We start from the raw sequence: 18,025 nt of genomic DNA on the forward strand, positions 1-18,025 counted from the left end.
CTTCTCCTCCAGCCCTGTGAGCACCTCCAGCAGCCGTGATTTGCTATCGTCGGTAGGTCGGGACACCTATGCAGATTTTTCATTTGGCCAGATATGTACTGAGTTATAACATTTTTAATAAACTGCCCACTAGATGGCTCTTTTCCCTTTCTATACACACACACACAGCAACAGTGGGGAAAATAGCATGCGATTCAGATAGGAATCAAACCACATTCCTGTTCAAATTGTGCGCAAATTGCGACAAGTTTATATGTGTTTACACTTTATGGTGTGAGTGACTTAACTGAAAGTATCAGTGCAACCCTAGCTATTACCCTAATCAATGTTCCCACTACAGACTGCTGAGGCCCGAGGGCCGCACGTCATATACCAAAGGGCCACATGTTGGGCACCAGGGCTCTACTTCAACATGGATTATATCTGATTATTTACAAAGATTGATCTGACATATAGTATGAGTTATGTATTAGTACATAACCGTTAAGGAGTCTCTGCCTGTTAAATGCAAGCTATATATGAGCCCTGCTGTTCTCTAGTTCTTTGGAAAGTACTTAGTATCTTTGCATACAAGATTAGTGACGGTGGGCTGAATTTTGTCTGTATAATGGCTAAGGCGCATTTAAGTCTGCTTTTGTCCTAAAAGTGTCATAGGACCGTTCTGTGCGCAACTCGCAGGTTTGTTTCTGTTTTTTCTGTTTCTTGTCTAATAGTTTTTTTTTTTATTTTGTATTTTTTTTTTTTCCCCTCTCGTTTTTCACAGGGGTGACCCATCGCAGCCAGAGCAGTGAGGGGGTCAGTTCGCTCAGCAGCTCCCCATCAAACAGCCTTGAAACTCAGTCTCAGTCCCTGTCCCGGTCCCAGAGTATGGACATCGACAGCGTTGCTTGTGAGAAAAGGTAACACGCTTGGCCTCTTTTTATGTGTATATAGATTTGCCGGCTTAATATATTTACCTTGCCTTCACTTTACCACCACTGCTTTCGGCCACCAGGTGCAAGAGAAATAACCAGTACTTCTGAGAATGGGGGATACACTCCCCTTTTGTACACATTGCAGTACTGGGGGCTGCCTGCTCAAATGTCCAGCATGTCACATGGGGGCTGGAGAGAGTCTGAAGTCCTTTTATAAACTCCAAGTCACGACCTGGAGCTTATTCAGGGAATATTCACTATACATAGCAGAAGTAATGGATAGGTGATTGTGAAGCTGGTAAGGACAATAAATAAATGATAAATTATACTGTCTGCTGTGATATTTTTTCATAGGCATCTTTAAAGACAAGTATGGGGTTGGGAAAAAAAAGTATAACTGCAGCTTCGATCTGATGCTGTATCTGTCCCCCGCCGGCTCTAAAACCGAGCAATCAAGTGCAGCTGATTGCTCAGTTCTTCCCTCTGCTCTGAGTGAGTGACTGTCACCAGCTCTGTGCTCTGCCCCTCCAGTGCTCACTGGAGTGCCAAGGATGTGGAGGGGATGGCGGCAGCTGACTCGTGCTGTCAGTGGCTTGCTGAGCCAGCTGCCACTTAGGGCATCTGGGTGCATCCTGACATTAAGGTCGAGATCAATCCAGAGCCTGGTCCTGCTGAGTGACGTCAGCCGACAGCAGGCTTTAGCTAAAAATGGGTCACTGGCATGCATAACTTACTCTACTCCTGTGATCCATAGAATTATGGCCAAAATAGCTTTAATAGCTTTGGCCTTGCGTCTCCTATAAAACAAACTTTAGTACATTTTTCTCTCCAAACAACATAGAAATGTCACAATCTTTATCGCTGAAATACAAAATTTACATGAACACAATTTTGCATGGGTTTACCAGCACTTTATGAATCAGTAATTCTTCAGCACACATTTTAGTGGAATCCATGGCATTTAAAAAAAGCTTTTATAGGACACACTGTGCAAGGCCTGCTGGGAAGCCAGGCAATACTGTGTAAGTCTTGGTTTCCATTATTTGGAGTACATTCTCCTTCTATTCCAATGAAAGAAAAATAATACAATCTTGTTGAAGGTACTAGCTTTCCATCTGATCGTGCAGATTCAATACTTTGTGACCGACTCTTATAAGGATCTGGAGTTCTCTCACTGCAAATCCTCATTCATTTTATCTGGCTCACAACCACTCGCTTTGGAAGTGGAAATGCCTTGGCAGGACTGTCATTTGTTGTTTCTGTGTTGACATCTTGTGTTTTTATCACCAGCATGTCCCAGGTAGATGTGGACTCTGGGATTGAGAACATGGAGGTGGACGAGAATGACCGCAGGGAGAAAGGAAGTCTGACCGATAAGGTGATTCAGCGCTCCATTCTGCTTTACTTCATATTTCAAATGTATGTATGTATGCGAGCGAGTGGCTAAACTTGGACATCCATTTTTTTCTTTTTAGTCTTATTCACTATCTAACACAGGGCTTGACAAATTTGCTTTGAATCTAGAAGCCAGCTAAAAAAAGGTAGGATCCAGTTTTTGTTAGCGTAGCATGAGTTGTCAGTGCCCAGGGTAAGGTAAGTCGTTTGCTCCCCATAACTTAGAGCAGAGTGGCCAGCCAATAACCCAGACGTAACATCACTCTTCCCCCCAAGATGTTTCCCCCGGCCAGGACTAACTCATCAGGGTCAGTAGACGGCCCCATGTCCTCCCATCTACCATCTCCTCCCCCCTCTCAAGCACGCCTCTGATCTCCTGCCATGTGTTAAGAACCAGCCCAGATGATATCTGCTGCGGCTCCCTGATCTTCTCTTTAGTGTGTAATCCTGCACATAGCCAGCACACTACAGACATGACTTGGGGCAGCAAGAAATGAGGGACCCTAACAGGGAAAAAAAGGTCATGCCTGCCTGTCACTTCCCATCTCCCTGTGTCTGCTCAGGAACTACACATCCCAGCATGCCCAGCCGGACACAGGCTGCTGCGGTGTCATGGGATTTATAGCTCTGGATTGAATTCTAATGCCCCGTACACACGATCCGAAAATCGTACGGAAAATACCGCTTTCGAAGCGATCGTACGATAATCGGATCGTTAGTACAGAGCTTTCGAGAGCCGATTAGGACAGTACATCCGATATTCTATCGGACATGCACGGAATTTTTTTTCGCACGATGCCAGATCGTACGATTTTAGTTTAATCAGTACAGCTATCGTTCGAAAATGCAATACAAATGCATTACAACAAATGACATCACTTCCAAATTTTTTTTCTGTCGTGCGGGAATTTTCGTGACTTTAATAAACTCATCAGATTCGATCTGAGATTAGCATGCAATAAAAAACGGATGATCATTCGTCCGATAATCTCATCGTGTGTATGGGGCATAAGTCTAGGAATGAACAAGGGATCAGGGCACATCTCTGCTGACCTGTTGGGGGCACAGGACTAGTAGCTGAGTTTGCATACCCATCCAATGCTGTGACTGCTGGAAGTTCTCCATCAGGAGTTAATTGCTCCAATCTGATTTCATCCAGGACAAAATATTTACTATGGCTCTTTAACATGTTATCAGCTGTGTCCAATCACAGTTGATCACATGTAAACAAATGCCGGTTATCTGCATTTCTTTCCTCAGCGCTGTCAGTGTTTGAGAAAAGTAAAGTCGATTAAGTGGCTTTCCTGAGACATAGGCACATTTTATAATGAAAATCAGTCCCCCGATTATCAGTGCCCCCTTTACACATACTAACATTACACACCCAAACAATAGAAATTACTTTCTCGAGACAGGTGTACTTAAGAATTTTTTTTAGACCTGCAGGGGTACTTCCCCGTAAAAGGTTGAGAAACGCTACTCTAAAGATTGAGTACTGTAATTGCAGACTGACAAGAGAACAGAGCTACATTAATTGCTGGAACAAGTGGCTAGAGAAGCAACCACTAGATACAGAGAGTAAAATCATCTGGTCGGAGTTGTATATTTTTTCTTGTCTTGGCACTGTGACCTGGTGCTGGGTATTTGTTGGGCCATTTTTACTTTTGCAATGCACTGCTGTACAGATTTTGTTTGTGGATTTTTTTTTTTTTAATATAAAGGTTTCTTATGTATTCTAGGAACAGTCTTCAGGCTCCGAGGTTTCGGAGGAGCAGTCACTGCAGCTGGTCTGCAAAATTTTCCGGGTATCTTGGAAGGACCGTGATCGGGATGTCATATTCCTGAGAAATCTGTCTGCTCAGTTCAGACAGAGCCCTAAAGAAGGTATTTAGTGCCTGTGGATGCTTTACTCTCGTTATTAAGTTTAGTCTTCCAACACAGTGTGGGGAAAAAAAATATTGTTCGGAAGCCATTAGTAATTCATGCTAAGGTTTCCCAGTAACCAAATTACATTTAGAGCACCTGAGAACCAAATAGTTAGCAACTGCGATTTGTAAAACTTTTTTTTTTTTTCTCTTTTTTTTTTTTTTTTGCTTTAGTCTTCTCCAATTTTAAGGACTTAATTGGACAGATTTTAATGGAAGTCTTGATGATGTCCACACAGTCGAAAGACGACAATCCGTTCGCTAGCCTGACGGCTACATCACAGCCAATTGCAACCACAAGACTGCCTGAAAGGACTTTGACTCTGAATTCTGGGTCCAGTCTTGGCACCAGTCCTATGTTGTGTAATACAGGATCATTTGGTGCTGGCTCCGTATCCAGGCAAGTACTATCAACTCTAAAGGGCAGAGGACAGTGTTCTGTAACCTGTAACAACCAATCAGATTGCAGCTCTTATCTGGATATAGTAAACAGAAGCTTGGTTGATATAGGCTACTTAACTACTCACAGTTCAGTTGCTCTTTGCACTTTCTTCTCCTAAAATTTTAACATTTTATGTACAGTATAGCCAAAATTATAATTTTTTTGGTAGAGAAGGGTTAAAATCACTGTTATACGTTTTGTTCTCTGTGTCCTGTTTGGGAAATTCCCCTCCCTGTCCCAAAAAGTCCCCTCAACTACTGTCACCAGAACAGGTGTCCTCATTAAAGATTTAGCCTTACAAATGGGAGGGGGTGAATCTGCCTAGCAGTGACACAGACCTCATTAAAAAAAAAAAAAAAACAGGGATCCTAAAACCTACCATATCAAAAAAAAAAAAAAAAAAATTGTAATCAATTTATATTCTTTGTCTGCCCTTTAAAAACAGTTATTTAAAATTTGAAATGCAAATGCTTATTGAAACTACGGTACTTTTAAATCGGTGAATTAGGTCGATGGTGTGGTTGGTCCAGGAGTGTCCAGGTAATCGGCTTGTGTAAAAGGGACATCTACAATTATGATTAGGGCACTGATTATCAGTGTAGATGTCCTGATTATCAGTGCAGCCCCAACAGTGGCCATTAGTGCTTCCAATCCATGCCCATCAGTGCTTCCATAGTGTCGCCTATCAATGCTGCCTATCTGCGCCATTCAGTGCAGCCTCATCTGTGCCCACCAGTGTCGCCTCATCAGTGCAGCTTATGAGCGCATGTCAGTGAAGGATAAAAATTACGGATTTGCAAAAATTTTATAACGAACTGTTAAACTTTTTTTTTTTTTTTCCCCCCCCCTTTAAAATTTTCTGCCGTTTAATCTATCCATAAAATAAAAAACCCCAGTGGTGATTAAATTCCACCAAAAGAAAGCTCTATTATTGTGAAAAAGTTATAATTTTATATGGGTACACTGCTGCATGACTGTGCAATTATTAAAGTGCGACAGCGCTGGAAGCTGTCAATTGGCCTGGGCAGAAAGGGGGTGAAAGTGCCCGGTAGGCAAGTGGTTAAAGTGGACCTTACAGTAAAATGCAAGGTCCTCTCATATTGCCTGAGCCCCCTACCTCCCCTTTACCAATCACCTACTGCAAAAAAATGGGACTTGTACTTGCCTTGCCTTCCATATTGCCAGGCATGACATTACCGTCCTTCAGGTAAAATTCCTAGAGAATGCTGAGCTGATGAAATCTCCTGAGAATACACTCCAGTGTGTTGCAATAGTGTCTTCTCACAACATTTAGGCTGCTTTGTATTCTCCAGACTCTAGGAGGAAGGAACATGACCTCATCCTTGCCTAGGCATGGAAGACAGGGGTGAGGTACATTACAAACCTTCTTCTTCTTTTTTTTTTTTTTTCCTTACTGATACATTTTACAGGTACTTGGTAGTAAATGTTTTGTGAAGGGGAAGGGGTCTGGACAGTGTAAGCAGACCTTGAATTTTAACGCAAGGTACACTCGAAGGTCATGCAGAATCATACTCCATGCTGTCTTTTTAATTTTACTGAGGACTAAGCAGGGCTCTGTTACTCAAGTCTGACCCTAAGCAACATAGAAAAGTTTCACCCTCTGGGGCCTTATCCAGCATAATAAGATTAGGAAGTGTCATTGAGCAGAAGTAACCCACGGTTTGTTAGGTGTCAGGAAATGGCCACTTGTTCCAGAATCCTCCTCTCTCCAAAGTAAGATCTCCCCACTAGGGGAGATTTTGTATTTACTTTAAAATGTAAGTTCACCTTTACAGAAAATCTGTACTGTGAACTTACACTGGACCCTCGCCCCATCCCCCCCCCCGGTCCTGCTAACCTGGAGTCCGGTGATTTCTCGCACTGACCAATTGCAACGCCACTGTACCGGTCTGGGGATTTTAAATCCCTGTGGCTTTCTCTCCTCTTCTCCCGTGGTAACAGAATGGACTACGTGGGGTCTTATTGGTTGACGCCGACCAGTTTGGAATGCTCCTAAACGTACCCCCTGACTAGGAACGTTTTGTAGATAAGCTGTGGGTGATTTCTAAGACCCGCAACCGGTGAGGTGGCAACCCGATGTGTCAGTTTGGGTGATCGCCGCGTTCCAGGTCAGCTTCCTGTTGTCACCTTTCTGCCTCCAGCCTATACCTTTTTGATAATGACATCAGCATCATCACCTCAATCAGTGAGCTGACCTAGAATGCAATAATGATAACCCAGGAAGCAGTAATACTGAACCTAGAAGTAGCAGAGGGATTATCCTGACTGACAGATGTCAGGATATCACAAAAGTGGCTTAGCACAGTTGCAAGTCTTTTGCCAGGTACAACTTTGCACATTCAGCTACTGGGCTGTTTTTCTGGAGTGGCACTTCAAGGGTCAAAATATTCCCCTCAGTGTTAAAAATGTTGGAAAACAAAATGGCCTCATTGTCGCTACCCTGGTACTACTTTGCTGCCTGAGTGTAAGAGGGTGGCAGCTTCCATCGGTGCCTTGTGACAAGCGTTCCATTACATTGTAGCCTTTAAGCCCAACTTTTTTTTTCTTGTTTAGAGACCGTTCTCACCAGGAATTGCACAGGTATGCACTGTACATTCCTGCGCAATACATATACGATCCAGGTGCATTATGATCTCAGCCCATTCATTTGAATAGGATAATCATGTCGGACTTCACCAAAAGTAGTGCATACAAGTAGTGTGATCCGATGCATGCTAACACACTGTGTTTGACCTGCGTTTGGGCTGTCGTTAACACCGACACCCGCTGCAGATTGCAAGTGTAGTGTGTTTTGAACTTGGTGTGGTAAACATGCAGGGAATACGCGTTTCCCAGATTGCGCTCTTATGTGACACAGCTTTTGCAGAGCTTTCAACAAGCTCTTTTGAAACCTTTTAAAGTGCCTTTCAGCTCCTGTTTGGAAATGTTACACACAGATCTTAATGAGTGCTGTTTGCCACTTTAAGCAAGCTGCTACCAGGCTTCGGCAGGCATTTTAACAAGCTTCAGGTAGTGCTGAAGCCTGCTAGCAGCACTTTTTAAGTGGCAATCAGCACTCCTGTTGGAATCTGTTTTTACCATTTACAAACTAGTGAAGAATGGTACTTTAAAAGCCTCAAACACACTTACTGAAAGCTTTGCAAATGCTTTGTCAAATCTTGAGGTTCACACTGCTCTTAGCCCTTGTACACACGGTCGGAGAATCCGTCGGAATGTGTCCTATAGGACCGTGTTGTCGGATAATCCAACTGTGTGTGGTATGCATCGGACTGATTCCGTCGGACCCAATTTTTTCCAACTTGTTGGAAATATTTCCCGACCAACTGGTTCGATTGGACATACTCCGATCATGTGTAGAGAATTTTGATTGGACCAAGTGCCACGCATGCTCAGATCAAATTCCTACATCAAAGCTATTGGCTACTAGCCTGAACGTAGTCCCATCGTAACGAAATTACGTTCTGAATGATCGGATTTTTCGACAACTTAGTCCGACCCTGTGTATGCAACAGTTTCGGACAAAATCCGATGGATTTGGTTGTCTAAATCTCTGACCGTGTGTACAGGGGCTTATACAAGCTAAAGCCTGTGTGAAACAAGAATTTGACTAGGTGAACGCCGTAATACGTGCGCACTCCCCACACCACTACATTCAAAACGCATTGCCCTTGCGATCTGCAGCAGATCTCAGTGCAATCTTAATGACAGTTAAAATTAAGCTTTGGCGCTAGAACTTTATGTTTGTGCATCTAAGTGCGTACAAATGAGTGTCTTAAGATTATTAGAAAAACTATACGTGTTTAGCAATTATATATCCGGTGTTGGTTTGCTTATTTCTTATGTGCGTGTTTAACAAAAAAATTATTACTTATAAATCCAGTGTAGATACTGGTTTTCTTATTACATACTATATATCAGTGTGGGTGCTGGTTTACCATGTGTAGAACTGTGTGATGCTGTATATATGTTTTCTGATGAAATACACACAGGTACCAGATAAACAAAGATAAATGACATAAAATTATTTTATAATTGTGCACAAAAGTGCTGATAATCTTAAACAAGTGTCATGCAACTACTAGTGCAAAAAATGATGGTGCAAAATAATCGTGCAAAAAACAAGAAAAAAAAAGTCCTTCAATATGCAAAGAAATTTTCAAAATCGCATCCTGAAGTTGCTAGAAAATCGCATGCTGCTGTATCTCTAGAGCGGATAGTGGAATAAGGTGACTAGTGCAGGAAGACTAAGGACATTCCTCCCCGGTGCGCCACTCAGTGCTGTAAAGATGTATTTGTGCTCACCAGATAAAACACCCTCAGAAGGGTTAGCCGAGCCTTCACAGTATAAGCCACTGTGCTGCTTTTTGGACTCTGCTCCTGATGTACTGGGGGAATATTCGCCCTTCACTTCCAAATATGTTCCATAGTTAGATGCATGAAGGAGGAGAAAAAAAGTATATCCATAGTGCAAAACCGTTTTATAACCTTTTTATTTCGTTTAAAAGAAAATTACTCACAATGCAGTTAAAATTCGATCGCGTGTATAACAGCTCCGCCAGCCCTATACACGCTATACAGCCCGTTATACACGCGATCGAATTTTAACTGCATTGTGAGTAATTTTCTTTTATACGAAATAAAAAGGTTATAAAACGGTTTTGCACTATGGATATACTTTTTTTCTCCTCCTTCATGCATCTAACTATGGAACATATTTGGAAGTGAAGGGCGAGTATTCCCCCAGTACATCAGGAGCAGAGTCCAAAAAGCAGCACAGTGGCTTATACTGTGAAGGCTCGGCTAACCCTTCTGAGGGTGTTTTATCTGGTGAGCGCAAATACATCTTTACAGCACCAGGGAGGAATGTCCTTAGTCTTCCTGCACTAGTCACCTTATTCCACTATCAGCTCTAGAGATAAAGCAGCATGCGATTTTCTAGCAACTTCAGGATGCGATTTTGAAAATTTCTTTGCATATTGAAGGACTTTTTTTTCTTGTTTTTTGCACGATTATTTTGCACCATCATTTTTTGCACTAGTAGTTGCATGACACTTGTTTAAGATTATTAATCAGCACTTTTGTGCACAATTGTAAAATAATTTTATGTCATTTAGCTTTGTTTATCTGGTACCTGTGTGTATTTCATCAGAAAACCTATATACAGCATCACACAGTTCTACACATGGTAAACCAGCACCCACACTGATATATAGTATGTAATAAGAAAACCAGTATCTACACTAGATTTATAAGTAATAATTTTTTGTTAAACACGCACATAAGAAATAGGCAAACCAACACCAACACTGGATATATAATTGCTAAACACGTATAGTTTTTCTAATAATCTTAAGACACTCATTTGTACGCACTTAGATGCACAAACATAGGGTTCTAGCGCCAAAGCTTAATTTTAACTTTCTACTTTTTGCCCCCTCCTTTATGTAAAGGTGGAGGATCTAGGCATAGGCAGCTTTAACCCTCTAAGACTTTGCTCAGGAATTTTTTCTTCTTTCTGTTTGCGCTACGGACTAATTCTGTAACTATTACAATCTTATTGATTTATTCGCAATCTTAACCACTTGAGGACCGCCGTATTGCCAATGTACGTCAGCACAATGGCACAGGCAGGCACAATCACGTACATCTACGTGATTGCCTTCCAGCGGGTGGGGGGTCCGATCGGACCCCCTCCCGCTGGTTACGGCGGTCCGATTCGGTCCAGGAGCGCTCCGTGATGAGGGGATGGCCGTTGGTTTTCGGCCACCCCCTCTGGATCGCTCCTGGCCAATGAGAAGCTTCCTCCCCTGTGTATTGTTTACACAGGAAGGAGGAAGTGATGTCATTCTCCTCGGGGCGGTCTTTTTGACCGGACTACGAGGAGAAGAGTAAAAGTAAGTGTGCACCAACACTACACTGACATGTAGGTACACACAGGCACACAAACCCCCCCCGATCCCCCCCCCGCCCCCCCTCCCCCCCAGTCACAGTGTCACTGATTGCATTGATCATTTCTTTACTGATCAATGCATTCAGTGTCAGTTGTGACAGTAAAAACTGTCAGGACAGTTAGTGTTAGGTCCAGGGTAGCCCCCTATCACCCCCCAATAAAGATTTAACCCCCTGATTGCCCCTAGAGTTAACCCTTTCACCCCCTTTTGCCAGTGTCACTAAGCGATCATTTTTCTGATCGCTGCATGTGTCGCTAGGTAGCTAGTTATTTTTTTAGGTTCACCGCCAGGTTTTTATATCGCTAGGTACCCCGATATACTACCCAATAATGTTTTTAACCCCCTGATTGCCGCTAGTTAACCCTTTCACCCCCTTTTGCCAGTGTCACTAAGCGATCGTTTTTCTGATCGCTGCATTAGTGTCGCTACAGTCGCTAGGTAGCTAGTTATTTTTTTAGGTTCACCGCCAGGTTTTTATAGCGCTAGGTACCCCGATATACTACCCAATAATGTTTTTAACCCCCTGATTGCCGCTAGTTAACCCTTTCACCCCCTTTTGCCAGTGTCACTAAGCGATCATTTTTCTGATCGCTGCATGTGTCGCTAGGTAGCTAGTTATTTTTTTAGGTTCACCGCCAGGTTTTTATATCGATAGGTACCCCGATATACTACCCAATAATGTTTTTAACCCCCTGATTGCCGCTAGTTAACCCTTTCACCCCCTTTTGCCAGTGTCACTAAGCGATCGTTTTTCTGATCGCTGCATTAGTGTCGCTACAGTCGCTAGGTAGCTAGTTATTTTTTTAGGTTCACCGCCAGGTTTTTATAGCGCTAGGTACCCCGATATACTACCCAATAATGGTTTTAACCCCCTGATTTCCGCTAGTTAACCCTTTCACCCCCTTTTGCCAGTGTCACTAAGCGATAATTTTTCTGAACGCTGCATCAGTGTCGCTAGTGTCGCTAGGTAGCTAGTTATTTTTTTAGGTTCACCGCCAGGTTTTTATAGTGCTAGGTACCCCGATATACTACCCAATAATGGTTTTAACCCCCTGATTGCTGCTAGTTAACCCTTTCACCCCCTTTCACCAGCGATCACAGTATAAGTGTCACTGGTGACGCTGGTTAGCCAGTTAGTTATTTAGGTTCCCCGTCAGGTTTTTATATAGCGCCAGGGACCCCCATATACTACCTAATAAAAATTTGAACCCCCTGATTGCCCCTAGTTAACCCTTTCACCACTGATCACCGTATAAGTGTTACGGGTGACTCTGGTTAGTTTGTTTTTTATAGCATTTTATATTCAAATCCGGAAGGCAGTGCTTGGTTTTCGGGGTCCCGTACGTGGCTAGGCTCCCAAAAAGTCCCCCACATGTGGTATCCCCGTACTCGGGAGAAGCAGCAGAATTTATTTTGGGGTGTAATTTGACTTCTGCCCATAGCATGTGTGAACAATATATCATTTAGTGACAACTTTGTGCAAAAAAAAAAAAGTTTGTAATATTCCCGCAACTTTTGGCAAAATATAAAATATTCCATGGACTCAACATGCCTCTCAGTAAATAGCTTGGGGTGTCTACTTTCCAAAATGGGGTCATTTGGGGGGGTTTTGTGCTATTTTGGCATTTTATGGCCTTCGAAACTGTGATAGGTAGTGGGGAGTTAAATCAAAAATTTGCACCCTTAGAAATCCTGAAGGTGGTGATTGGTTTTCGGGGTGCCGTGCGCGACTAGACTCCCAAAAAGTCCCACACATGTGGTATCCCCGTACTCGGGAGAAGCAGCAGAATGTATTTTGGGGTGTCATTTCACATATGCCCATAGCATGTGTGAGCAATATATCATTTAGTGACAACTTGGTGCAAAAAAAAAAAAGTTTGTAATATTCCCGCAACTTGTGGCAAAATATAAAATATTCCATGGACTCAACATGCCTCTCAGTAAATAGCTTGGGGTGTCTACTTTCCAAAATGGGGTCATTTTGGGGGGTTTTGTGCTATTTTGGCATTTTATGGCCTTCGAAACTGTGATAGGTAGTGAGGAGTTAAATCAAAAATTTGCACCCTTAGAAATCCTGAAGGTGGTGATTGGTTTTCGGGGTGCCGTGCGCGACTAGACTCCCAAAAAGTCCCACACACGTGGTATCGCCATACTCGGGAGAAGTAGCGGAATATATTTTGGGGTGCAATTCCACATATAACCATGGCATGTGTGAGCAATATATCATTTAGTGACAACTTTTTGTAAAAAAAATTTTTTTTTTTTTTTTTGTCATTATTCAATCCCTTAGGACAAAAAAAATAAATATTCAATGGGCTCAACATACCCATCAGCAATTTCCTTGGGGTGTCTACTTTCCAAAATGGGGTCATTTGGGGGGGATTTGTACTGCCCTGCCATTTTAGCACCTCAAGAAATGAGATCGGCAGTCATAAATTAAAAGCTGTGTAAATTCCAGAAAATGTACTCTAGTTTGTAGACGCTATAACTTTTGCGCAAACCAAAAAATATACGCTTATTGACATTTTTTTTACTAAAGACATGTGGCTGAATAAATTTTGCCCTCAATGTATGACTAAAATTTAGTTTATTCGATTTTTCTTATAACAAAAAGAAGAAAATATCTTTTTTTTTTCAAAATTTTCGCTCTTTTTCCATTTATATCGCAAAAAAAAAAAATCGCAGAAGCAATCAAATACCATCAAAAGAAAGCTCTATTTGTGGGAAGAAAAGGACGCAAATTTCGTTTGGGTGCAATATTGCATGACCGCGCAATTACCAGTTAAAGCAGCGCAGTGCGAAATTGCAAAAAGACCTCTGGTCCTTAAGGTGTTTATTGGTCCGGAGCTGAAGTGGTTAATGACACCCCAAATGCAGGTCGCAAACAGTGCATTGGCTGGCACCGTATCGCATGGTACAAAACAACCATGCAATTCGGTTGCACTACGGCTCCACAATTGCAGCATCACATCTTTGGCGCAATGCGGTGGGATTTGAGGTAATAAAAATGAATGGGCTCAAATCGCACTGCACTGAATATTATGTGAATTTAACAGGAATGTGGTGTGGTTCCTGTGTGATTCACAATACTGTTCCTAGTGGGAACTGAGTCTTAAGCAGCTCAGGCTGTAATGCTTATATTCAATCCAAAGCTGTCCAATGCAGTATCTCTTTACTACCACAAGATGTCCTTAGTCTTCTGGGTTAAATGAGGACCAGCATTGTCTAGTCGAGAAAACTGTGGGCAGGGTATAATTGAGCATGGCGCTCTGCATTTCTTGTGTAATGGTGCACAAGCCGCAGGAAATCATGTTTGCCCCATGGCTCTGTGCATCGCCAAGGACTGGAGAATGTGACCCTGGGGCATCACGTGACTGGCCTGAAAAATTAGCAAAACTTTGTGCGTATATCAGATTGGTATATAGAGTTGTGAATATTTGTTGTCTTTGTAAAGATATTTGTGAGTTTTAATGTTTTTTTTTTTTTTTTTTGTTTTTAACATTTTTCTTATTCCTTGATCCTTTCTTCTTTCTTTAATCCAGTCTGTATGGTACTAGTCCGGTTCTTGCCACCAGTCTGGCCACTGGTGCCCGTATGGCAGCTCCTTCCACCATTCCAGTTTCTAGCACTCCATCAAGCAGCATTGGACAAGCCGTGCCCACTAGCCCACATCCCGCACAAAGCGGCCCGTCTATAGTTCACGCCTCTTCTCCTCGCTATCGTCCCTACGCAATATCACCCTCGGGACCATTGCCTGTTCCCTCTACTCCTCGAACGTTCAGTCTTCCTATCCTGCATCTGTCATCGAGCCCACGTGCCCTTCCCAGCAGCCCTCGGGCAATCCCTGGCAGTTCACCCAGACAGAGGCCTCTGTTATCTCCTAGAATGTCCCCAAGACAAAGTCGGATGCCGCTTAGGTTTGCTCATGCATGACCTCTTTTGTATCCCTTACATTAGTGACTTCTTTGAAGAGTATGTGCGCTACATCCTAACCCTAAGCCTGCCCCCTGGTGGTCATTAACAGCTATAACTGGTTAACCTCTGCATGAATAGATAATGAATAAATACTTTATTGAGCTTCAACCGCATCTAAAGCCAAAGCTTTTTTACTTGGGTTTAGATGGTGGGGACAGTTTAGAACCTCTGCCGGGTCTTGTATTGTTTGTGTCCACAATGAGAAGATTTGCGCTTTTTGTCTATCCTGGTGACTATTGTCCTAAGGGCCGTAAGTGAGAAAAAAAATCCAGAATTTTGAGTTGATGCCCGATCGAGAATAGAGAAAATATCTGCCAATGAGGGGGGGTTGTCCCTTTTTCGCACTTTCTTTTGTTGTGCCTATAGGACAGGAAGCAAATAATCTTCTCCCCAGTGAGACACAGATAACAGGAAAAAAATCCAATGGAATTTTACTTTTACCTAATCTATAAAGTAAACAAAATTGGCTTTTGATATGCTTTGATAAAAAAAAAAAGATACCCCTCAGTAAACAACCCCAGTCCTTTTATTTTACATTTTCTAAACTAGGAACTTTGGTTCTTAGGGATACACATGATATACGGAGTGGTGACTTTTAAGGTGCCAAATATAATGTACTACATCATATTGTTAAAATTCATATCAAATTTTATTGGATACATTAAAAAGATACCCTTTGTCTTTTTTAAAATTATTTTTTCAAATAAAGATCACATGCAAACCAAGTATACAGCGGTAATTGCTCAACATGTTTCGGGGCGCTGCAGTGATGCATTGAGTCTTTCTGTCAGATTGTATATGCTTACACGTGCGATGTACCGGCACACGGATACACTGACAGATCTTCAAAACAACAATAAGAGAAGGGAGCACCGACCTAGCACATTAGCATAATAAAATGTATTTAAATGTAAAAGCAACAAACATTATACTCAAACGCATGGCAAGTAAAAGCATGTCATAAGTAAAAGAATCGCCTCCAGGTCTGCTGTAATCAACCAATGATATGGGGGAAGCCCAAATTGTGTCTGTATTGGATGATGCGTTTTTCAAGGGAGAACCCTCTTCATAAGAGCCGGCTCCATTTAGTCTTCCCATATCATTGGTTGTTTACAGCAGACCTGGAGGCAATTCTTTTACTTGTTACGACATGCCATTACTTGTCATGCGTTTACATAGTAAGGTTGAATAAAGACACCAGTCCACCCAGTTCAACCTGAGTGAGTGTCTACAATTGTCCCTATCCCTGTACATTGCACACTCACATTGGTCCCCACCCTCAAGAAGCTCACAATACAAGGTCCCCAATTCGCATACTAGGGACAATTTTTTGGGCAGAAGCGAATTAACCTACCTGCATGTCTATGAAGTGTGGGAGGAAACGGGAGTACCTGGAGGAAACCCACGCAGGCACAGGGAGAACATGCAAACTCCAGGCAGGTAGTGTCGTGGTTGGGATTTGAACCAGCAACCATTTTTACTTCTAGGCGAGAGTGCTTACCACTACACCACTATGCCTCCCTTTGTGAGTATAATGTTTGTTGCGTCTACATTTAAGTAAATGTTATGGTAATGCGCTAGGTCGGTGCCCCTTCTCCTATTGTTTTGCAGTTTGAGGATACCCATTGTCCTGAGGGGGCAGCAAAGTTTCTGGCTTTTGTGAAGAATTGAGACGGTGGATCCAGTGTTTATACACCCCAGTTTTTTGATTACTCTGACAGATCTGCAGGAGACCTGTATGGCACCAGCAATCTGCTGATCGCTGGTGCAATGCTTTAGACTCGACTCAAAAAAACTAATGATAAATGCACATTTTTATACAAATAATAAATGTGCATTTTTTTTTTTTTTTTTTTTTTTTTAAAGGTTAACTTTTATTCTTAATGCCAGACATAGATGGGTCAAATCTCAGCTGGTTCAGCAGGGGCTAGTCGAGCTTCAAACTCTCTATGAGCAGGCTGGTTGTACTGAAGTTGATCCACTGATTGGCTTCAGTACAACCAGCCTGTCAATTTTTTTTTTTTTTTGCATGAGATTTACTGCCAGTGACTAAAGCCGCTAGCAATAATCATTATGTTTTACCTGGCAGAGACTGCTCCCTGCCAGCAGAACACCATAGCACTGCAGAAGGGATTCCCCCATCAAATTAGTGATTACCCCCCCCCCCCCCCCTTTTCAAATCAGGTTATTTTCTTTCCTGCAACTTGTGGTTGCAATAAAGAAAATGTCAACTATGGCTTGCCTTTGGATTTAATTCCACTTTAAATCCCTTAAAAGCCACTCTTTTTCCTTAAATCCAGCCCCCATGTTTACCACTATAGCATTAATGTACTTATTTTACATTAATTCTACATAGGCTTACCTCACTCCCTTCATAGCTGTTTAAACACACTGATTACTTCTGTCCTACTTCCTGTTCAGATTTTGGGTCATTACACAGGAAGGAGTTGACCAGATCTCATTAGCACACGCCCTGAATCATCTACCCTCAACTGGTCAACTCTTTCCTGTGTCATGACCTAAAGCCTGACCGGGAAGTAAGGCAGAAGTAATCGAGCAGTGTTTTTACTTATTTTTTTCAATTCTTTTATTTTATTTTTTAACGCCCAACGCGGGCTCGGACGATGGAATACTGGCATAAAAAGGAAGTCCTAAGTAACATAAAGAGAAGAAACAGGGTTTCATATGTACATTTGATCGTGTTGTGCGTTACAAATGGGAAACCTTTCCTGGGTTGGTGCCGAATAGCCGAAGCCCTCTCTATAGATGAATATCAGTTTTTGGGGAAAAGGGAAGCCTAGTCTTTATTTTTTTATTTTTTTCTTTCTTTCTTTCTTTTTTTCTCTTTCTTTTTTTCTCTTTCTCTTTCTTTCTTTCTCTTTCTTTCTTTCTCTTTCTTTTTTTTCTCTTTCTTTTTTTTCTTTCTTTCTTTCTCTTTCTTTTTCTCTTTCTCTCTTTCTCTTTCTCTTTCTCTCTCTCTCTCTCTCTCTCTCTCTCTCTTTCTCTTTTTCTTTCTCTTTCTTTCTCTTTCTTTTTCTTTCTGTTTCTCTTTTTCTTTCTTTAATTTCTTTCTTTCTCCCTTTCTCTCTTGCTCTCGCGTGCTTTCTCGCTCTCGCGTGCTTTCTCTTTCTTTTTTCTTTTGCTCTTCTTTCTTTTTTCTTTCTTTCTGTTCTCCCTTCCATCGTCCATACAATCTGAGTTAGGGGTCTATATTAGAAAGCAAGTCGAAGGGGGTACAGGGTAGGGACAGTTAAGGTGGGGGCAGGGTAGGACCCCCAGTTGATTCAGAATGGCCCTAGAATGCAGACTTGCAGGGTTGAGCTGTATTTTTAAACTGCTATGAAGAGAGTGGGGTAAACCTCTAGAAATAATAGAAAGCTGTTTTGTTTTTACAAAACGAGT

At 42.1% G+C, this 18,025-nt stretch overlaps 1 protein-coding gene across 2 annotated transcripts in view; it reads left to right on the forward strand.

Annotated features, from left to right (window-relative positions):
• UBE4B (ubiquitination factor E4B) overlaps positions 1-18,025 on the forward strand; it is a 131,178-nt gene that overhangs the window by 56,790 nt on the left and 56,363 nt on the right. Inside the window, exons 3-7 of one of the 2 annotated variants that reach the window (XM_077458163.1) lie at positions 764-899; positions 2,205-2,292; positions 4,049-4,193; positions 4,409-4,634; positions 14,191-14,565. In XM_077458163.1, the coding sequence (XP_077314289.1) occupies positions 764-899; positions 2,205-2,292; positions 4,049-4,193; positions 4,409-4,634; positions 14,191-14,565 (970 nt within the window). The remainder of the gene's footprint in view (positions 1-763; positions 900-2,204; positions 2,293-4,048; positions 4,194-4,408; positions 4,635-14,190; positions 14,566-18,025) is intronic. The other variant, XM_077458164.1, reaches the window with a different exon arrangement.

This window comes from Lithobates pipiens, unplaced genomic scaffold, assembly GCF_037356315.1.
Source record: "Lithobates pipiens isolate NorthernLeopardFrog02 unplaced genomic scaffold, aLitPip1_a1.2 Scaffold_27, whole genome shotgun sequence".
In the NCBI taxonomy this organism is placed as follows: Eukaryota; Metazoa; Chordata; class Amphibia; order Anura; family Ranidae; genus Lithobates; species Lithobates pipiens.